Here is a 23327-nt window from a genome sequence, read left to right on the forward strand (position 1 = left end):
TGGCTCGTGAATAACAAGTCTCGCAGCTTCAAGACTCCAAGATTGTTTATCACAACCTAGTGATAATTGAAACTTGAAGAGTTTGGCTCATTCAGATTTTCTCACTGTTAACCTTCAAATTAAAGTGATTGGTTATGCTTAAGTGTTACAGTTTCTGACATTTAATTGATAGAATAAATTGAGCGCACAAAATAACCAACTTATAAATGGGAAGTTGCCTAAATTCTAAAGAGGTAAATAAGTTTAATAAAGGGTAATGGAAAGAGAGTCTATATGGGTTTTGTGTTTCAAAGAGGGATGCATTGAAACATATTCTCAGTTATGATGTAACCATCTGAATGTGAGATAATTTTACAAAGTAATATCTGTTTGTTTTGTGACTTTCCTATACTGAGTAAATGTTGTCTGTGGTAATCCTCATGTTCACATGTAAAGTTTGTTCGGTTCAATGTATGTAAATGCTAATAAGTTGGGAGTTAATTTTTCTGAAAAGTTAAGGGCTCTGGAGAGTGTCAATGGTTTTACAACAGATGACAGGATTTTCCTAGTACTTAGTTATTTGGGGTTACAGGAGTTAAAATGCTTAAAAGAGGAACAATTAAACCATTTGTGCAAATCATGTTATCCATAAATAAAATTGGTAAAGTAGACAGAATGATGGAGGAGTTTCCTCTATAATTTGTTAAACTGGTAGAAAATCATTTGAATTACTTCTAACTTGTACTTTGGTTACATTGTGTTAATTGGGTCATAAAATAACATAGCATGTGTATGCTAGGAGATAGATGTTGAGCTGTGACTGTGGAAGTTTAAATCTAAAATGGTAACTGTGACAAAAAGTGTTTATTAGGAAAATTTGGATCATTTTTAAATAACAAATACTTTGGAGAGTTAAACCTACCTTTTCAGCACTTTTGGTGCATGGCACTCCAAAATCCAAATTTAAATGTTATTTCCCTTTTGCCTCTGTATCAATGATTTATTATTGTCCTGTGCATAACTCTGAACCTAAAATGGTGTTTACAATATGTGATTGTTTGTATTTGTGGGTAATTAACTTATTGTAATAATGGTGTTTAGAATATGTGGTTATTTGTATTTGTAGAGTGTTGTTGTCTGTAGCTTCTGGAATGTCAATATGCTGTAGGGATGTATTATTACTGTATGTGCCAATACCTGGGCCTTACTTGACAGTTGAGTGACTGGGGAATTCCTGACAGATATTGGTCCTGAGTTTGTGATCCATCACGCTTCGCGTTCAGGATCAAAGGGGGGACTGTGGCCAAACGGGCCATCTAAAATGGCGATTTGTAAAGCACTCTGGGACAGTTGGGCAAGAACTAAAACGACAGGCTGCAGCCTAAAAGACAGAGACAAACAGGCTGCAACCCTGACAGGTGAATACACAGGATATGGGTCATCTCCAGGATCGAAGAGACTTTCCGGTCACACTGGGTTGTTTACCAGACATAAGGGCACCGTGACCTCTTATTTGGGAGGGAGGTATGTGACCTCTGCTTCCAGCACCTACAGACATGGCCGTTGGGGACACACCCAGAGATTGGTGTGGCAGCACCCGATTGGGCTTTAATCGATCAGGGTGATCGAGTCCTGATTGATTGATTGGCAATGGCCAAAAGGGGTATGAAACCCAACGGGGTATAAAGGGTGCTGCACAACCAAGAATCGCTCTCTCTCTCTGACCCCACGAATGAGCTACAACGGTGAACATCGCCAGCGCCAACCAACACGAGGAGCGCCACCACATCCAAGAAGGAAGGAAGGAAGACCAGAGCCAGAGTGCCAAACCAGACCAAAGGACCAGACTACGCAGAGGACGACCGAGACCAGCGCACAGATAAAGGCCAATATCTGCCTGGGTACTTGCCAGTCACGCAAAGTTGTCAAGTTCTCGTATTGGACTTGAACTTTAGTATTTTCCTGTAAAATAACTTATCGTAGGTTGGGTGGATGATTATTGATTGTGTGGATTTAAATAAATATTGGTTGTACTAATAAGGCGTCTACTTGTAGTTATTTGTCCACCGTATAAGGGTTAAAACAGACTGTGCGGCAGGTAACAGGCAACAAAAGCATTTAGACAGTTACCTGGGTAAGATGGGTATAGAGGGATAAGGGCCAAATGCGGGCAATTGAGACTAGCTTAGTTGTTAAAAAAAGGCAGCATGGACTAGTTGGGCCGAAAGGCCTGTTTCAATGCTGTAAACCACTGACTCTATGACCCATGACCTTTGGCTCCAATAAATCTTAAGTTTTCGTATACATCATGTAAAAGGCAAGCGCAGTTCTTCAGGGATCAAAGCCCAAAAAATGTCACTTTTCCTTTTCCTAAGCCCCATGGGTTGGAATGATAACCTGTGATTCTGACTGAAGCTGCACAAGGAGCCCTTATTAAATGAATCCTTGTGTCCCGCTCTGTTTCCTGCCGTCTCAGACTTCCCTGCTCACATCATTCAGCCTTGGATCTTCGGGTAAGCGTTCTCCAAGGCGGCCTTCACGACACACGACAGTGCAGAGTCGCTGAGCAGAAACTGATAGCCAAGTTCCGCACACATGAGTACGGCCTAAACCGGGATGTTGGGATTTATGTCACATTATCAGTAACCCCCACAGCTTGCCTCCTGGGCTTGTAGAATCTCACTAGCTGTTCTGTCTGGAGACAATACACATCTCTTTAACCTGTGTCGAATGCTCCCTCCACCCACATTGCCTGTACCTTTAAGACCTGGCTGGCTTTAGAGATTCGCATTCTAATTAGTATTCTGTAACTTGATTTCTGTGTCTGTGCACTGTTTGAGAGCAGATATCCACTCCATCTGACGAAGGAGCAGTGCTCCGAAAGCTTATGGTATTTGCTACCAAATAAACCTGTTGGACTTTAACCTGGTATTGTGAGACTTCTTACTGTTCAATATGCAACACAGGTCTGGCTTTTAACCTGTGGTAACCTTGGCCTTCACGTTCCATCAGGCCTTGCTTGCAGAAGCTGTTTTGTGTCCAATTTTATGTTGGGCCTAGTTGCTTAGGCCATTGGCCACACCACACCCATAACTTAAATATCATTCTTCTCCCGCTTGTGTACAATTAAATAAAGCTCCATATGTTTCTATGACCTCAGTTTTAAAGTCTATTGAATCTGCTTTCAATGTTCTTCTTGAGTTTTGTTTTAAGATAGTTGCAGAAGGGACATTAAAACTGAGGTACCCTCTCTATGGCGGCTGTTAAGGATCCCATGGCTATCCCTCAATCAACATCACAAAAATATCTGGTCATTATCACATTGCTGTTGATGGAAATGTGTAAATTGGCTGCTACAATTCTGTATTAAAAGTGAAGTTGCCAGTCAACAAAGAACATTACAGCACAGGAACAGACCCTTTGGCCTCCCACACCTGCACTGGCTATGCTGCCCGACTTAACTAAAACCCCCTATCCTTCTAGGGACCACATCCCTCTATTCCCATCCTATTCATGTATTTGTCCAGATGCCCCTTAAAAGTCACTACCGTATCCGCTTCCACTACCTCCCCCCGCAACAAGTTCCAGGCACCCACTACTCTCTGTGTAAAACATCTGCCTCGTACATCTCCTTTAAACCTGTGCCCCCTAGTATTTGACTCTTCCACCCTAGGAAAAAGCTTCTGACTATCCACTCTGTCCATGCCTCTCATAATCTAGTAGACTTCTATCAGGTCGCCCTTCAACCTCTGTCATTCCAGTGAGAACAAACCAAGTTTCTCCAACCTCTCCTCATAGCTCATGCCCTCCATACCAGGCAACATCCTGGTAAATCTTTTCTGTACCCTCTCCAAAGCCTCCACATCCTTCTGGTAGTGTGGCGACCAGAATTGAACACTATATTCAAAGTGTGGCCTAAGTTCCTATAAAGCTGCAACATGACTTGCTAATTTTTAAACTCAATGCCCTGGCCGATGAAGGCAAGCATACCATATGCCTTCTTGACTACTTTCTCCACCTGCGTTGCCACTTTCAGTGATCTGTGTACCTGTACACTCAGATCCCTTTGCCTATCAATACTCTTAAGGGTTCTGCCAGATGACCACTGGCTAATTGGTGGTCATTTGACTGAGGAACACCACACCTCAACTGAGGAGCAAGGTTGACAAGATATTCATGAATAACCTCAGCCGCTACAGGAATTGAACCTGCACTATTGGCGCCACTCCGCATCATGAACCAGCTGTCCAGTCAATTGAGCTAACCAACTTCCGACAATTCCTGTATTACCAAGGTGACGACAATTCAGAAATACTTCTCTGGTTGCACAAGGATTTGGGACAGCAGACCTAAAGTACACTGAAGGATTAGGTTTAAAACTGCAACCAAGTACAATCTTGCAATTAGTTAACAGAACACATATTCAACTGACCAGTAGGGAGTGATCTATCTGTTCTTATTGCAACAGAATGGCCTGTCTTTTGAAAGAAATAGAGGTGCTAGCATGAACTATTTTTAAATAGGAAAATTTGAGGGGGTGTGGGGGGAAGAGAGAGATAGAATGGTGAGAGGTGGGCTATTTTTGCACTTCGTGGGCATCAGACCCAAGTCACATTATCCATTGGATAGCCACCCAATTGTATTTGGACTGAAACACATTCAAAGCATTTTCATAAAACTATTTGTTCTTGAGCTAAGGACAATGTTACCAAAAACAGAAAATGCTGGAAAATCTCAGTAGCTCTGACAGCTTTTCCACCTTCTTCCTTCGGGAAAAAGATACAAAAGTCTGAGGTCATGTACCAACCGACTCAAGAACAGCTTCTTCCCTGCTGCTGTCAGCCTTTTGAATGGACCTACCTTGCATTAAGTTGATCCTTCTCTACATCCTGGCTATGACTGTAATACTACATTCTGCACACACTCGTTTCTTTCTCTATGAACAGTATGTTTTCTCTGTATAGCGTGCAAGAAACAATACTTTTCACTGTATGTTAATACGTGACAATAATAAATCAAATCAAAAATAAAATGTAATAAGTCTTTAGAGGCAGAAATCCCTTCACCAAAATCCCTTTATTTACAAACTCTAACAGCAGTACACTGTTATCAGTCTACCTCCAGGAGTGCCAGAGGAACTGACACTCCCGGTTAAAAACAAGGCAAGGACTCCCTAATTGGCCCATCAATTGGATCCTTAATCAGGGAGTTCATACACCAATAGGCCAACCTCCATGGCCTGATTGAAATCATTACAGACAGCATCTGTGGAGACAATAGAGCCAACGTTTTATGTCAGGATGACCCTTCATCACGTCTTACCAAGACTATATTGACTGGTTGTCCTGAAAACTATGGTGTTAGATCTCCTCATTGAACTGCTGTGGTCTTTTGCTAAAGGCACTCCCACGGGGAGTTTCAGGATTCTGACCGAGCGACAATTAAGGAAGGGTGTTTTTATGTTCAAACTAGGGTGGTATATCACTTGAGGGGAAACCTGTAGTGATGTGTTCCCACAATGTTATTTTATTCATTCTTTCACAGGATATGGGGGTCACTGGCTAGGCCAACATTTATTTTCCAACCCCAAGTGCCCTTGAAGGTGGTGAGCCATCTACTTGAACCACTGCAGTCCATGTGGTGTAGAGGCACCCGCACTGCTGTTGGAAAGGGAGTTCCAGGATCTTGATTCAGTGACAGTGAAGGAACGCTGATATATTTCCAAGGCAAGATGGTGAGTGGCTTGGAGATTTTAGACACAGGTGATGGAGACAAGAGTTCAGTGGCCATGGCCACCTCAGAAAATAAAGCTAGTGCCATTTAGTTGCACCTGGCAATAAACCTTGTTTATTCAACATTAAAGATGTACAATACTGTATACATATGATAATGCACAGAAGAAATGCAGGACAGCATTCAAAGTATGATACAAGATGTGTTTTAATACATTACATTTAGACTCCGTTCACATCAATTTTAGATTGAATCATTATAATGGCACTTAAATTGCAACATTGTGATGTAAACTTCATCAACCCAGATCAAAAGGCCGGGAACTTAAAACTAGGACTGGTATGAGCCCTCTGCTCAAGCATTTGTAGATGAAAGTTGCTTATGGGAGGACATCTCTATGCTTCCCAGGTTTCGGCGAAGTATTCAGATACTGCACATTGCTGTCATACATACACCCGTTCACTTTCTATTACACAATCCTTACCATAGCAGAAGTACAGAATTCACCGACATTACTGAATCACCACCAATGATTTATTTTTTTTATTTTTTTTTCGGGGGTAGAGGGAAAGAGGAAAGAGAATGCAAGGTTCAAAGTCAACCAAGTAATTCAATTCAGTAGCCTTTGCCGATCTGAAGCCCAGTCACCATCGTCAAGATCAGGAGACACCCTCCATTGGAAATGTGTGTCTTTATTGAGGTAACGACCTGCATAAGAATTTGAAGCCAAGAATCGATGTTACCCACCAACGGGAGATACTTCAAACGGTCAGGGCTGGGGTGGGGCCCAATGCAAATTTCAACTTGCATCATATCTGTGTGAATTCACTACACAATTAATGAATGTCTGTGTTTTAAAGTGCACTATTACTTTAACAAGGTTTTGCAACAAAACCAAGTGTTGCTTTTCATGCCCCAACAAATCCTCTCAACAGCAAATATCATCGATTTCCTTTTCCCCTCTCCTCCTCCTTTCAACAAGAGAATCTACAATATATCCATAGTGTCATTTTCATGCCTTTGTGCATTTACAAGGACAAAATGATTCCCCCCCACCCCAATCCTTGCAGCCATATGAAAACAATATAATTTACAAAAAAATTAAATGTGCAATCGTACAAACATAATTTTACATTTGCTTACACTGAAAAATATACCTTTCTCTGGCATGTTTTCCCTCAATAACTTCCTATTTACAGTACAGTACAGTTAACAGTTTAGTCACTGCATGCTCCTATTGAATTGGAGGATTAAGATGTCCATGTCAGCAGCTGACTGCTGGAGCAGTTCCAAACTGGATATTAAAGTTTGAGATTTTTTCATGACAATTCGCACAGTAACGTTGGCTGGTTTCCACCCCAAGTCATGAAAAAGTTACCGACAAACTGTTTGAAATAAATAGCCACTTGAATCACTCTGGCTTAACGCATAGTTAAAAAATATCTTTTAGGTACAGTTGCTAATAGTTTTTGCAAAATAAATTCTTTCAAAGTCTTAATTGCAACATTACAGCTGTATCTGCATAAGCAATTCAGCGAGCAAGATCACCGATTTGGTCTCAGATATTGTCACTGATACTTATCAGATCCAGCTACAGTGTTTAGATTAAACTGTTTCAGTTTCCTGATTTCACAATCTTGTGCCTTCTCTTCTCTGTTGTAGCCAGCATTCATCTGGTCCGGAACAGAATAAGAAGCTTCCGAGAGTTCTTATCAAGCACCTTCAATGCCCATTGTAATCCGTCATTCTGTAATGCTTTCCTTTCTTATAGAACCTGTAAATTATACAATGCAAGTCACATGAAAAAGAAAAAGCTGCCATTAAAAAAAGATCAGTTCTGTGCAGTCTAATGGCTGAAACGTAATGCATGTTTAAACACCATTAGAGCCAGAGTAGGGAGCCAGTTAGTAAGCAGAATTCCGTGAAAGCTACATCCATCTCTTCACGTCCCTTTCCTCCTTTAAAATCCACCTGTGAACAAGTTTCTGATATTTTTATTTATGCACTCAAGGCACCATATGAATGAAAGTTGTTGCTGTCGCTAGTAACCCACAAATAATCTTCTGTGCTAACAATGATGTACCCAAGGTCATATTAGAAGAAAAATAAGTCTGAATCCAACACCTCATTTTATCTTCTCTACCAATTTAGAATTGCAAATTGTCTATTTACTGATCAAAGATTGCCGGTGATCTTGGTGCAAAAGTATCAATATCAGAGATAATGTGGGCTGTAGGTTGAGACCCCGTTACCAATGACACAGTGGACACATTAAAGTCAACACGGGTCTTATAGGGTGCCATTTTGATTTAAGGATTATTATTTTTTAAAAATTAAGCAAGAAAGAATTGCAGGAAATGAAACATTATTCTAAAATCTGACAAAGCATTTGTTATATTGAAAGACATTTAACAGACTGAAGCTATAATAATCCGCTATTTCCATAAAAATCTGCAGCAAGGAAAGGCTATTATTTTCCCCCCAACAAGTTCATTTCATCCATAGTTATGATTCTTCTATTCTCACCACAAGCTATCCTTTTTTAAAGTTCTACCTCCTACTTCCCTCGAAAAATAAATGAATCCTATAGCCTTCTGAACAGATAGTTATCCTCCCACTTTTTACTTTGTTAACTTACTGAGAATGGGTTATTTTCACTTGGAATCTATCACATGCTGCAATATTGTATAGGGGGGCAAAACTTGTTCTGCTCTATTATCAAGTGTTACTTTGGGCTTGTGTTCTTTATACAAGCGCTTCATCATCAATTCTGCGAAAAAGATATTAAATGCACCAATTTTTTTAGAAAGTGGCATTTACTGAAACACATTTTACTATTCAAATTTTGATATGGATAAGAATATAGCTGTCACTTCTTAACCACATGGGTCGGAGGTTCCAGTGTTCAATCTTTCTCATTTTTACATGCTACCCAGATACAGACAGCTGTACTAAAACAAGACTTATAACAAAAGGCTGCAGGGTTATACTTAATGAATAAAGATACTAGATTAATTACAAAACTTGTGCAGTGATAACAAGGCAGAGGATAGTCCTATTCACTCCTAGCAGGTAAGTGCTAAAGAACAAATTTCCCAACCTGTTGAGTTCCTCTCACGGATTTTCATCTGAGTAAAACTGAAATCTTTAAGGGATTCACTAAAAAGGCAAGAAGGCAATCTAAACACAAACATGGCATTCTGTTGCAAACAGCTTTTACTGGTCATGCTTTGCTTCATACACTATAATATAGCATCTGAATTGCTAATCCACTCAGACGCATGCAGTTTAATTGTGCTTTCATATCAAGTCCATGCAAGCAGTAGTCTCACACCATGTTTTGCGCCAGTGAAATAAATGTGTTTCCCAGACAAGGGTACTTTCTAATTAAGAAGAAACTTACAACAGGGATATATTCAATTTGAATGAGGAGGAATGAGTCCTATATCTCTATTTTAACTGGGCACCTAGAAAGTCTGAATTTGCTGCAGATTAATGATGAGAAGTCACCTTTTAGCTCCTACAACAGCAGCATGCCTCTTGCCAGAGTTCTAACTCCTGCTCTGGACCCGGAGTTAATACTTTATCTCATGCCTCCAACCACAACTTCAGAGTGAACATCCCCATCATTAAAACCCTAATTCATACTTTTATCTTGTGACTGTACTTCTTCAATGTTCTGGATGGACTTCTCACTCCCATCATGCATGAACCACAGGTTATACAGAATCCTGTGACCTTGTGCTAATAGCCATACCTGCCCTCATCAAACTCCATCAACTTCCTGCACTCGAGAAAAAACAAGATTGTCTTTCCTTCAAATTCCCCCACAGTGTCATTCTTTCCTGCCTCCATCTCATATACCTGTGCACACTCTGGCCCCCAGCATTAGCTGATTCCCCACTCTTTCACTACCTTGGCCCCAGATGCTGGAACTCCCTCTTTCATCAACTCATCCCTCCCAGAGGCAACGAGGCTGTCTTCAGGCCTCTGACCACACTTCTGCTCCCTTTTGACCCTCTACCCCGGCCCATAGTGTCCAAGTACACTGTTAACTATTTGCCCTACTGAATGCTTGACTGAGTGCTATACACATGTACATGCTGTAGAGTTACCAACATCACCGTAATAAACTTGTAAAACACATGGCAGAGATTCATGCCGCCTTGGTGGTAGAGAAGACCATGGTACCCCAGTTGCAACTTCAGATCTCATGACTTGAGGGCGATACCTGCTTTCAGTCTAATCACCACCAGAGAATACGCTTTCTCCAGTATGATCTTAGAATCCCCACAATGCAGAAGGAGGCCATTCAGCCCATCGAGCCTGCAATCCTACCCAGGCACGAGCCACATTTTACCCTGCTAGTTCCCGTGACACTATGGGGCAATTTAGCACGGCCAATCGAGATGTTAGTATACCTTTAAGAATTATTTTTTTAAAATCATGTTCTCTGCAGCGAAAACAGCTTTGGTGTTTTTCATTGTTGCCGGCCTGTCTGGAGAAGTCCTTTTATTGCTGCTTCAATGGGATTTTGTTCACTTTTACTCTGGAGCCTCAGGTACTTTCTGGGATTTAAAAAAAAAAAATGACCCTGCACTGTGATGGGGAAAACTGATTGACAAGTCAAAGTCAGGTGGTTCCTCCCCATTTTCAATTTTGGTTTAGAAGGGGATGGTCAGTAGACTGGAAAAGCTGTGTTTCTCTCTCTCTCCCTGGTATTGGAAATTCTGCTGTTAGCTGGAAGTAATGTTTCTGGTCTTCCTGGAGTGGAAAATCTGCGGCTGGCGGTTCGCTTGCCTAGAGTCCCTCTCCCTGGTATTTTGGGAAGCTGTTCTGACTTCAAACTGTTCTGGGTGTCTATCCAGAGGGCTGCTAGAAGTTGCAAAGCTGGGAAGTCAGAGTTTCAATTCTCCAACCAAAGGACTGTGTTCCAGCATCACGTGAGCATTTGTATTTTGCTGGGTTAAACCTGTGGCAAGGGTTATGGAATTTGGTTGTTTGGAACATTTCCTACATTCATTAAGGGTTATACTATATAATGATTGCTTTTTTGTTTGTAATTGGTGAAAGTTATTGCTAATTTTCTTACTATACATGTTAACTGTATTCTTAAATAAACTCTGTTTGATAAAAGCTCCCTAGTGGTTCAATTGAATCGTACCTGAAGTGAAACATCTCGTACTAGCCAAATTCAAAGTGCAAAACGTATGGTCCGGGTGGACTTCATAAAACAGTTTGGAGTTTCTAACCTGAATTATGACACCAGTTATCTGTTTGAAATGATCTCAGTGCACAGCTGGCAAAAAAATAAAGAAACCGTACAGCTTCAAAAGCAGCTCCATTTTCAGCCATACTGACCATGCCAAAGGCTGTTTAGTCAATCAGCAGCCAGCAAAGGGGATTCCAGCAGCCAATGCTGACTGAGCAAGCTGAGTGGGTACATGCCATGGTGTACCCTACCTGAGTGCCTAGAGGAAGGGGTCAGACTCCAGGAGATTAGGAATATTGTGCGTCTATACCTGCTGGGGTGAGAACAAGAGCCTGCAGAATGTCAGACAATGAGACGATTCCCACAATGCTTTCTTTCTCATCAACCACTACAAGCCGATGAACCTGAAAGGGAAAGGAAGATCAGATGGTAAAATGCACACCAAAATGAAACTACCGCTGATATTGCAGAGCTCATCAGTTCCCATGACAACGGCCTAAAATGGTTCTTCAGTAGAAGCTCAATTTCCACTGAAAAATCAGCTCAAAAGGCCTTAAACATATTTCACATTTTCAATCATAGAATCCCTACAGTGCCAAAGAAGGCCATTCAGACCATCGAGTCTGCACTGAACACAATCCCATCCAGGCCCTATCCCTGTAACCCCACAAATCCCCTGACACTAGGGTTAATTTATTATGGCCAATCCACCTAACCTGCACATCTTTGGACTGTGGAGGAAACCGGAGCACCCGGAGGAAACACACACAGACAGGAGGGGGGGGGGGAAGAATTGGGGGGGGGGGGGGGGGGGGGGGAGAGGTGGGGTGGAGAACGTGCAGACTCCACACAGACAGCCACCCAAGGCCGGAATTGAACGCAGGTCACTGGCGCTGAGAAGCAGCAGTGCTAACCACTGTGCCACCCAATAAATGGTCAATATTTCCTTGGAATTCACAAGAATGAAAGGTGATAGGATTCAAACATACAAGATAATTAGAGGGTTAGACAGGGTAAATGTTGGGAGATGTTTCCACTCATGGGAGAGTGCAGGTCTGGAGGGCAGAGTTGCAGCATAAAATGATGCTCATTGCCGATGGATCTGAGGAAGAATTCCTTCTCGCAAAGAGTGGTGAATTTTTGAAATTCTTTATCCCATGTTTAATAATTTTTTTTCCCTTGTAGTTAATTAGCAGTTCTGTGACTGTTACTCAATATTTGGTCAAAAAAATTAAAGTTACAGTCCTTTGAGCCAGGATTCCATTCTGGGATCTTCCTGTCCAACATCAACTGGGATCATAACAAATATTTTATATATTGGAAAGAACCTTGGTTATATCAGACTTGCATTAGTGTGAACAGTTTCTGTCTCCATGTTGTACAAAGGATATACAAGCGCTGGAGAAGGTGCAATATGGTTTACTGGAACAATGCCAGAACTGAGACCTCATACCGATCACAAAAGATTGAACAGACTGGGACCCTTTCCTCTAGATAAGACTGAGGGGTGAGCTCAGAGATTTTTATGATTTAGAAAGTGTTTGATTGGGTAGACAGAGAAGTAGTTTCACAAGAGCACTATAAAGCAAAATATGATACTGAGCCACATGAGGAAAGATTAGGTCAGGTGATCAAAGGTTGGTCAAGCAGATAGGTTTAAGGATTGCCTTAAGGGAGGAAAGCAAAGCAGAGATGTTGAGGGAAAAAGGATCATTAATGGTGAAACAATTAAAATCAGGGATGACCAAGAGATCTGAATTAGAGGCATGGAGGTATCTCAGAGTTGGATGAAATGACAGATAGGGAGGAGACAAGGAGTAGTTGAGGTGATTATAAAGAACAAAGAAAATTACAGCACAGGAACAGGCCCTTCGGCCCTCCAAGCCTGCACCGACCATGCTGCCCGACTGAACTAAAACCCCCTATCGGTCCGGGGGCCATATCCCTCTATTCTCATCCTATTCATGTATTTGTCAAGATGCCCCTTAAAACTCACCATCGTGTCTGCTTCCACTACCTCCCCCGGCAGCGAGTTCCAGGCACCCACCACCCTCTGTAAAAAACTTGCCGCATACATCTCCTTTAAACCTTGCCCCTCACACCTTAAACCTATGTCCCCAAGTAATTGACTCTTCCACCCTGGGAAAAAGATTCTGACTATCCACTCTGTCCATGCCCCTCATAATCTTGTAGACTTCTATCAGGTCTCCCCTCAGCCTCCGTCGCTCCAGTGAGAACAAACCAAGTTTCTCCAACCTCTCCTCATAGCTAATGCCCTCCATACCAGGCAACATCCTGGTAAATCTTTTCTGTACCCTCTCCAAAGCCTCCACGTCCTTCTGGTAGTGTGGCGACCAGAATTGAACACTATATTCCAAGTGCGGCCTAACTAAGGTTCTAACCAAGACTAGCACTGACTCAAGGAGAAGCTAAACAAACACACGAGGGAGAATGAAACAGAAGGGCATATTAATGGAGTAGGAGGCGGTTCCTCAGAGAATAAACACGAACGTGAACCTGTTCCTGTGCAATAACGTGTACAAAGCTTGCCCCTACCTCGGCTTTGACTATTCTGTCCACCGTTGTCTCCAGTGCTTCCAGCCTGTGACACTTTACAACCCCTTCAAAATACTGTGAGCGGTGTCGCAGGGCCTGGGTTACAGTGATATCCAGATTATTGTACGTCTTCTCAGCAGCAAGATTCTGAGCAGGGGAAAAGAAACTTGATTTAATATGAAGTGATCATCAACAAATTGGGTTTTGGTCAAAACCATTTCGCAAAAACAAAATACTTCTGAGACACTCTTCAAAAAATCGAAAGTTGCGATCCACAAAATAAGCTGTCAAAGGAGTTAATGAACATGGGAAACACTAATTATATTCTGAAAGACAGCGGTTATAGAAGGTGAGTATGAAGAAATTTAATCTGCCATGCATTAGAAGTGAAAGGAGTTGTACTTACAATAACATCAAATTTGGAATAAATATCTACAACCTTCCCTGCAAAAGAAAAATAAATGAATTCAGAAGATTGATCTGGAGGTGACATTTTCTTGTGTAAAAACCTAAAGCACCAACTCAATTCCACTCTTCCTGAATGGGTCAATTTTAAACATGCTTCTGTTGCTCAAATGATCACCATTATGTATCTGAAACCAATGATCCTCTTAAATAATGAGAAAAAGCAAATGCCACTTAATAAATAGCTTGGAGGGGCAATAGAATTTAAGGGTCAATTGTCTCAATTTTTTTTCTGTGTTTCTGGTCCTGTTTAGATTTATGTGGGTGCTTACAAGCCTTTTTTTGTTTAATACGAAGTGTTGCATTATCCCTCGCTTTTTCCTTTCTGGAAGGGACCATATGGCCTTCACAACTCTCACTAGTTTACTCAACTGAGTAAATCAGCGAAACATCTTTATTTGGCGATATATTGTCTCTGGTGCTGTGGCAGCATCACAGAGGAAAAAGAATTATTGATCGATTTTTGAAGAAGGTAAATAGGATATATACAGACAAATGGCTGATGTCAGAGAACATGTAGAATAAAACATTACAAACAGCAAATGTCATAAATAATATTACAATTTATATCTGAAGATTTAAAGCAGGGGTCTCCAAACTACGGCCCGCAGCGGGCCGCATCCGGATCGGAGTTTGGAGACCGCTGATTTAAAGCATGGCTCTGAGCTAATCTGATCATCAATTGGTTTTAATGTTGTATCGAACACCAGCAATTATTGAAATTTAGTCCACCACAAGGTTAAATGAACTTTTTTCTCGAAAAAGTCAAGTTTGTTTCCTGATATACCTTCATGGAATTTTTTTCATCAAAATTTCCTTAGAGTCTGATGATTTCTTCAAAATTTACCCGAGCAAGTTTATTAAGAACATGAGTGGCACCAGTAATGCAGTTAGTTTTCCTCCTTTAAAGCGAGGATATATTGGAAGTGGCATAAGAGTGGAACAACACCGGAATTTTCCTGTCCCACCCACCACGGGAATCGTAGCAGGCGGGGGTGGACCATGGAAAGGCCCGTTGATCTTGGACGGGATTTTCCGGTTTTGGGGCTAATGTGGCCAGAAAATCCCACCCCTGATGTCCAATGCAAACATTGCAGGCCAAGGCCCATAATGACGGATTATGCCACAGCATACTGTTCCGGGTGCTTTTTGATGAAGGTGTTGTTATGAAATGAGAGCTCAATTTGACCTCAACATAGAAACTAGAAGTAGGAATAGGCTATTCGGCCCTTCGAGCCACCATTCATTTAGATCATGGTTGATCATTGAATTCAATATCCTGATTCCCCCCTTCCTCCCATATCTCTTGATCCCTTTAGCCTCAAGAGCGACATCTAATTTCTTCTTGAAATCAGACAACATTTTGGCCTCAACTACATTCTGTGGTAGTGAATTCCACACATTCACCACCCGCTGGGTGAAGAAATTTCTCTTTACCTCAGTCCTAAAAGGTCTACCCCATACCCTCAAACTATGACCCCTAGTTCTGGACTCCCCCACCATTGGGAACATTCTTTCCGAATCTACCCTGTCTAACTCTGTTAGAATTTTATAAGTTTCTATGAGATCCCCGATCACTCTTCTAAACTCCAGTGAATGTAATCCTAACCCACTTGGACCTGCCATCCCAGGAATCAGCTTGGTAAACCTTCGCTGTACTCCCTCTGTAGTCAGGGCATCTTTCCTCAGATAAGAACACCAAAACTGCACACAATAATTCAGATGTGGCCTCACCCAATGCCCGATACAATTGCAGCAAAATATCCCTATCCCTATACTCAAATCCTCTTGCTATGAAGGCCAACATACCATTTGCCTTCTTTACTGCCTGCTGTATGTTTACTTTCAACGACTGATGCACAAGGATTCCAAGGTCTCGTTCAGTATCCACTTCTCTCAATTTACACCCATTCAAGTAATAATCAGTCTTCCTATTATTGCTACCAAAGTGGATAACCTCACATTTATCCACATTATACGGTATCTGCCCACATACACAGCCTGTCCAAATCACGCTGAAGCATCTCTGCAACCTCCTCACAGCTCACCCTCCCACCCAACTTTCTATCATCTGCAAATTTGGAGATAATACATTCAGTTCCCTCTTCCAAATCATTAATATATAATGTGAACAGTTGGGGTCCTAGCAAAGATCCTGCGAAACCCCACTAGTCACTGACCGCCAATCAGAAAAACACCCATTTATGCCAACTCTTTGCTTCCTATCTGCTAATCAGCTTTCTATCCATCTGAAGACATTACCTGCAATCCCATGTGCTTTAACTTTTCAGAGTAGTTTGTTATGCGAGACCTTGCTGAAAGCCTTCTGAAAGTCCAAATAAACCACATCCACTGGTTCTTCCCAGTCAACTCTAGTAATTACATCCTCAAAGAACTCCAATAGATTTGTCAAGCCTGATTTCCCTTTTGTGAATCCATGCTGACTTTGTCTGATTATACCACTGCCTTCCAAATGCCAAGTTATGAAATCCTTGATAATAGACTCTAGCAACTTCCCCAGTACTGACGTTAGGTACTATCAACAGTTCAGCAGGTAAATTTACCCCTTAGTTCTGGTCTGAGCAACTTTCAAAGGTGCCTCCAATGGCACTTTCCAAACCTGTGATCTTTATCACCCAGAGCAGCAGAGACATGGAACACCATCACCTGCAAGCTCCCCTCCAAGTTACACACCATCTGACTTGGAACTCCACCAGCATTCCCTCACTGTCACTGGGCCATCCGCTGTGGGAGTATCTGCACCAATAGACTGCAACAATTTGAGAAATAGCTCATAGCACCTCTCAAGGGCTATCACGGATGGCCAATAAATCCTGGTCTCATCAGCAATGGTACAAAAACTAAAATCACATGGGATTCGGGGTGGGCTGGCTAGATGGATACAGAATTGGCTTGGTTATAGAAGACAGAGAGTAGCAGTGGAAGGGTATTTTTCAGAATGGAGATCTGTAGTCTGTGGTGTTTTGCAGGGATCAGTGCTGTGACCTCAGTTGATTGTCGTACATATGAATGATCTGGAGGAAAGTGTGGTGGTCTGATAGTAAGTTTGCGGATGACATGAAGATTGGTGGAGTTGCTGATAGTGCCGGGGATCGTCAGAGGATACAACAGGATATAGACAGACTGGAGACTTGGGCACAGAAATGGCAGATGGTGTTTAAGCTGGACAAATGCGAGGTAATGCATTTGAGGATCAAATTTAGGTGTGAATTATACTGTAAATGGCGGAACCCTTAAGAACATTAACATACAGAAGGATCTATGCGTGCAGGTCCACAGTTCCCTAAAAGTGGCAACACAGGTGGCCAAGGTGATTTAAGAAAGCATATGACATGATTGCCTTCATCAGCTGGGGCATTGAGTCCAGGAATTGGGGAATCATGTTGCAGCTATATAAAACCTTGGTCAGGATGCATTTGGAGTAATGTGTGCAATTCTGGTCACTATGAGAAGGATGTGGAAGCTTTGGAGAGAGTGCAAAGGTGGTTCACCAGGATGTTGCCTGGTCTCGAGGGTGTTGACTATGAGGAGAGGTTGAATAAACTAAGATTGTTTTCATTGGAAAGACGGAGGCTGAGGGGAAACCTGATAGAGGTCTACAAAATTATGAGGGGCAGAGACAGAGTCAGAGGCTTTTTCCATGGGTGGAAGTGTCAATTACAAGAGGGCACAGATTCAAGGTGAGAGGGAGAAAATTGAAGATAGATGTGTGGGGGAAGTTTTTCACGCAGAGTGCTGGGTGCCTGGAATGCGCTGCCAGAGGGGGAGGTGGAAGCAGGCACATTAGCAACATTTAAGAGACATCTGAACGATTACATGAATAGGGAGGGAATAGAGGGATATGGACCGAGTAAGGGGAGAAGGTTATTTTTAGTTTAGGCAGGCATCATGGTCAGCACGGGCTTGGCAGGCCGAAGGGCCTGTTCCTGTGCTGTACCTTTCTTTGTTCAATGTTCACTTCCCATGAATAGATTCACAAAAAAGAAACCAGCAAGGTCTTGACTTCAATTCCTGGTCTATGTTTGGATGCCACAAAAGCTTTCAGCTATTTCTGCAATAATCAGTTGAGATTCCCTGGTCCAGGTTACTATTGAGTGGCTGCAAAATATCCATGCGTAAGTTTGGAGAGGCCAAGATCAGCCTTGGTTGGAACATAGGAATTAGGAGCAGAAGTAGGCAAATTCAGCCCTTCGAGCCTGCTCTGCCATTCAATCAGATCATGGCTGATCTCTCCCTGGTCTCAAATCCACCTCCTCACCTGTTCCCCATATCCCCCTATCCCTATTTTTAAAATTAGAAACATATCTATCTCCTTCTTGAAACCACTTAATGATTTAGACTCCACCGCGCTATGGGGCAGCGAGTTCCACAAATTCACCACCCCTTGCCAGTAGTTTCTCCTCATCTCAGTTGTACATCTACCGCCTCTCAACCTATACCTGAGACCTCTTGTTCCAGATTGCCCCATAAGAGGAAACATTTGGTCTACATTTACTTTATCAATCCCTTTTAAAATTTTATATACCTCAGTCAGATCCCCTTTCATCCTTCTAAACTCCAGCGAGGATAAGCCCAAACTGTCTAATCTCTCCTCATACGACAACCCTTTCATCCCCGGAATCAATCTGGTGAACCTCCTCTGAACTGTCTCCAATGCCACCACACCCTTCCTCAAATAAGGAGACCGAAGCTGGACTCAATACTCCAGGTGTGGTCTCACCGACGACTCTGTACAATTGCAAGAACACTTTACATCAGAGCCAAACCCAAACCTGTCCTTCTTCAATATCTCCATGTACAGACACTTCCCATCAAGTGTCTCTCAAGTTAATCGAACAGCTGCAAGGACTTGATGCGTGATCAATAGGACTTGATTTATTTTTAAAGTTTATTATTAGCATCACAAGTAGGTTTACATTAACACTGCAATGAAGTTACTGTGAAATCCCCAAGTCACCACATTCCGGCGCCTGCTCGGGAGAATTCAGTATGACCAATACAGCTGACCAGCACGTCTTTCGGATTGTGGGAGGAAACTGGAGCATCCGGAGGAAACCCACGCAGACACAGGGTGAGCGTGCAGACTCCACACAGACAGTGACCCAAGGCCGAAATGGAACCCGAGTACCTGACATTGTGAGGCAGCAGTGCTAACCATGGTGCCACCCCTGATGAAGGTGTTGTTGTGAATCAAGAACTCAATACGGCATTCTAAACCATGGCGGATAGAAATGACAGATGGAGATAGAATCCATAGAATCACTACAGTGCAGAAGGAAGCCATTCAGCCCATCGAGTCTGCACCAACCACAATCCCACCCAAGGCCCTACTCCCTTACCCTCATATTTACCCCGCTAATCCCCCTGACACTAGGGTTAATTTATCATGGTCAATCAACCTAACCCGCACATCTTTAGAGCGAGACAGGAAACCCACGCAGGCACGGGAGAACTTGCAAACTCCACACTAACAGTGACCCAAGGCTAAAATCGAACCCGGGTCCCTGACACTGTGAGGCAGCAGTGCTAACCACTGTGCCACCCCTGATGCAGGTGTTGTTGTGAAATGAGGGCTCAATAAGGCATCCTAAACCATAATGGATAAAAATGACAAATGGAGATGTAGCATATGTCACAGATGAGCTATTGCTCAAATAACTCCAGCTAAGACACAACCTATAAACACTCTAATACAAATCAAAATTATACAAAACAGCAACAAAATACTAAACCACCCAGTGTCTGAACAGACAAGGAATGTTAACTTTTCAGGTGGAACCATTCATCGGGATCCATGGAGTAATGTTAGTTATGGATATTTATTCATTGTTACATTTACAATTGATAACACTACCTACGTCTGAATAAGCCATATGCACAAGAGCTGTACGAACCTGACTCATCCACAACAGGCAAGGCAGAAACCCTTCTTTCCACAAATATACTCAGCGCTTTAATAATAGGAGTGTTTGGATGGATAAAGGCAATATTAAGGTACGTTCCTATCCCAAGTTCCTCCAGTGTTTTCTTCATAAAGGCAGGCTTTGGCATCTCGGAGACCTGAAGGACCATAAAAAGACACTTATTCACTATCCTCCCTCCCAAATCATACATTTAGAGATTTCTAGGTATTTACAGGCATTTCAATCCCCGATATTTCCACAGCTGAGATCTCATCGCTGACGCTCCATACTTTGTATTGAAAAATCAACAATCAACTTAAGTATCTGATTTAAAATGTTTGGCTTTTGCACAATCTTCAGCATAATCTTGGAAGTGGCAATCCTACTCTGGAAAGTTACATTTACTGCAGGAAGTTTAAACAGTGACAGGTTACAATGGTCAAGAGATGGCTCAGCAGCACCACTCTGCAGAGGGTAACTAGGGCTGGGCAATGAAAGCTGTCATTGCCAGAGACAAACAGCCTGACGATGAACGTAGCAACAAAGAAGTCACACATATCTGACGACTGGTGGATTTTTGAAATCCCTACCCATGGAAGTCAGCCAAAAAGAAAAGATTTTGTAAAGTAATTTGTAGATAGTAAAATAAAGAGCTAAAAAGGAATCAGAAAGGAGCAGATCACAGACTGGATTAGGTTAATCCTCTTTACCTCTGCAGAGATTTGGCAGCAGTCAAGTCACATTTGCAACTTTGGAGCAGATACACATTTGAGACTGTTACACCAAAACCTGTCTAAACAAGCAGCACCTGACTGGGTGAAATGTGTTAATGCCTGATTTGAGATGAGCAGATTGCTCTCAGCATGTCTATCAAAACCTGTGCAAATAGCAACAGGAAATAGCACATCAAAATGCCCATTCTGGTGTTTGACCAAGTATTGTGAAAAGCTGAAAATGACCATTTTGCTTACGATGGAGAGATTCTGATTAAAAATGATTAAATTTGTTACAACAGTAAAATACAAAAAAAATTGTCTATCTGGAATTAATAATGCATTGGGCTCTAATCATCTTGGACATTGTGAATTCTGCCAGAGAAAGAGAATCTCGGCACATTCCAGGAGGTCTGACTGCCCTTTGTTGAAAATCCAATACAATAATGCAGATACATAGGCCTGAATTTTCCTCTCTGCAGTTACCAGCGTTTGGGCAAACTTAAGCCACTAACACAGGAACATCTCGGGGTAACACCCATCACCAGACACCTTGCCGCAAAAAAATTCCTCCAGCCTCACTTGGGCAAACATCTTCAGCTCCTGCACCCTCGCAATAATGGTAAATGATTGTAGGTCGGGATATAACCTGTGTGGGACTGATTGCTGCTTACTCCATTGTCAAAGGTTAGTCAGAACCTGGAGTCATCTCAAAGGAAGTTCTTAAATCTTGTAGCTTAAATGATTATATCTGACCTTATTTAAATTTTTAAAAGTTTTAATGGTATTTAAAAAGAATAAAAATGTGTAACTTTTCTTTTTACATAAAATTATTTCTACATCTCTTTTTTTTTTAAACAATTGAGCATAGGGAACTAATGGAATGTCCTTCAGACCTTGGTCTGCTTTCAGGATGAAATTGGACTGGGATCAGAAGATCCTCTGTGTAGAGCTGCTGGCTGCAGAGATATTACAGGTATGCCCTGGGCCCTACCTACTGCTACCAATGTCTACCCATCTGCAGAGCCAGGTGAGGTACTGACAAATTCAAGTCAGCTGCTAAACAGCTGCGGACAACATAGATACAAACAGTTCAAGAAAAATAGGACGGGGTGGAAAACTGACATATGTGTACCTATCCTCTTTTTTAATTCAGCTTTCCCTCTTCCTATTCTGAAGGAAGGAGCCCTTACTGCGTTTTGGAAACACAAAGTTGACACTCGTTCAGTATCTCATTAGGTGAACATGCATCACATGCTGGTCCAGACAGTTAGCAATGATTGATGACTGAACACTGGTCGGGGTATCACATCACAGATCAAGCATGCTATCACTCCACATCTGCAAGTGCAAACTTTCCAGCAGGGGTCAGTGAACATTAGGAGAGATAACCCCTGCACCATCTGTCCCCTCCCCAGACTACTGGCACTTCAGCTGCTGCTGTGACCAAGATTAACCAGTTCCGAACAGGCCAGGGATAAAACTTGGATGCTCTGATCTGAATGGCCAAGTACCACAAGCCATGTCCCTTTGTTGTTGTGCACAGTCTGTGAAGGATGACTTGTGAACAACTGGATGGTACCTTCCAGACTCACGTGTGCAGCGTTGAGGGAATATGATAAGATTAAATTTGAGCTTTTCTAGGATTGTGGCATTAAAGGCAATGGTTAGGGTACTCACATGTAAAGTTATCAGGGGAATATTAATGACAATGTTTTATATTTAGGCTGAAGATATTTTATTTGCTTCCCAAAGCATACATTATCGTGGGCAAAGGCATACATATATCAGAGAAAGAAAACCTCCACAAGTACTTAAACAGGGATGAAGCTCACTGACCCAACAGCAACATCTGGTCTGATGCTCAAGATAATACTTACAAAAAGCTGCAGGAACTTTAGGATCCGCTTGTGAGTGAGGATATAAAGTGCATTTCCACTGATGGGGTCAATCACTGGCAAACGATGAATCTTATTCTTTATGAGTGAATACACGGCATCAAAGAGGCTGAAAGAAGAAAATAAGTTCAAGGTGTTGGCAGCATAAGATTTTGTTGGAGAAGTGTGAGCTGTGTCTCAATGGGTAGCATTCTCACCTCAGTCGGAAGTTATATTCCAGACAGCTGAGCATAAAATCCAGACTGCCACTCCACTGTACTGAGGGAATACTGCACTGTTGGAGGTGTCATTAAACTGAGGCCTAGTCTGTCCTGTGAAGCAGTTATCAAAGATTTCGAAGAGGGGAAAGGAAATTTGCCTCAGTGCCCTGACCAACACTTATCCATCAATCAATATTACTAGAACAGATTACCTTGTCATTATTATTTTCTGGGAGCTTAGTGCACAGAGTGTGGCACAGTGGTTAGCACTGCTGAAGGGGTGTGTGGAGTTTGCACGTTCTCCCAGTGTCTGCATGGGTTACCTCCGGGTGCTCCGGTTCCCTCCCACAGTTCAAACGTGTGCAGATTAGGTGGATTGGCCATGCTAAATTTGTGGGATTACGGGGATTGGGTGGTGGGGAGGGCCTGGGTGGGATGCTCTTTGGTGGAGTCGGTGTAGATTCGATGGGCCAGATGGCATATTCCTGCACTGTAGGGATTCTATGGTGCAAAAGACACCGAGTCCAGTAAAGGATTACTTTCCTGAAAACAGTTCTGAAGTACATAAATGACCAATCATTGAGATTTCTCCCCCACCCAAAATACCCATACAGAAGATTTATCCTGGAAGTCCGCCTTATTCTAGC

The 23327-nt window shown here is 42.2% G+C and overlaps 1 protein-coding gene across 12 annotated transcripts in view; it reads right to left on the reverse strand.

Annotated features, from left to right (window-relative positions):
- Positions 1–5901: 5901 nt before the first annotated feature.
- The window catches only part of LOC144506100 (5'-AMP-activated protein kinase subunit gamma-2-like), a 496688-nt gene continuing 479262 nt past the window's right edge, over positions 5902–23327 (reverse strand). For 8 of the 12 annotated variants that reach the window (XM_078231951.1, XM_078231964.1, XM_078231983.1 and 5 more), the window contains 6 exons: positions 22463–22589; positions 19861–20026; positions 13887–13924; positions 13481–13627; positions 11235–11328; positions 5902–7486 (listed from right to left, as the gene is read on the reverse strand). In XM_078231951.1, the coding sequence (XP_078088077.1) occupies positions 7455–7486; positions 11235–11328; positions 13481–13627; positions 13887–13924; positions 19861–20026; positions 22463–22589 (604 nt within the window). In that variant the 3' untranslated portion in view covers positions 5902–7454. Of the gene's footprint in view, positions 7487–11175; positions 11329–13480; positions 13628–13886; positions 13925–19860; positions 20027–22462; positions 22590–23327 lie in introns of all 12 variants that reach the window. The other 4 variants (XM_078231958.1, XM_078231944.1, XM_078231928.1 and 1 more) reach the window with 1 other exon arrangement.

Source organism: Mustelus asterias, chromosome 2 (assembly GCF_964213995.1).
Source record: "Mustelus asterias chromosome 2, sMusAst1.hap1.1, whole genome shotgun sequence".
Taxonomy (NCBI): domain Eukaryota; kingdom Metazoa; phylum Chordata; class Chondrichthyes; order Carcharhiniformes; family Triakidae; genus Mustelus; species Mustelus asterias.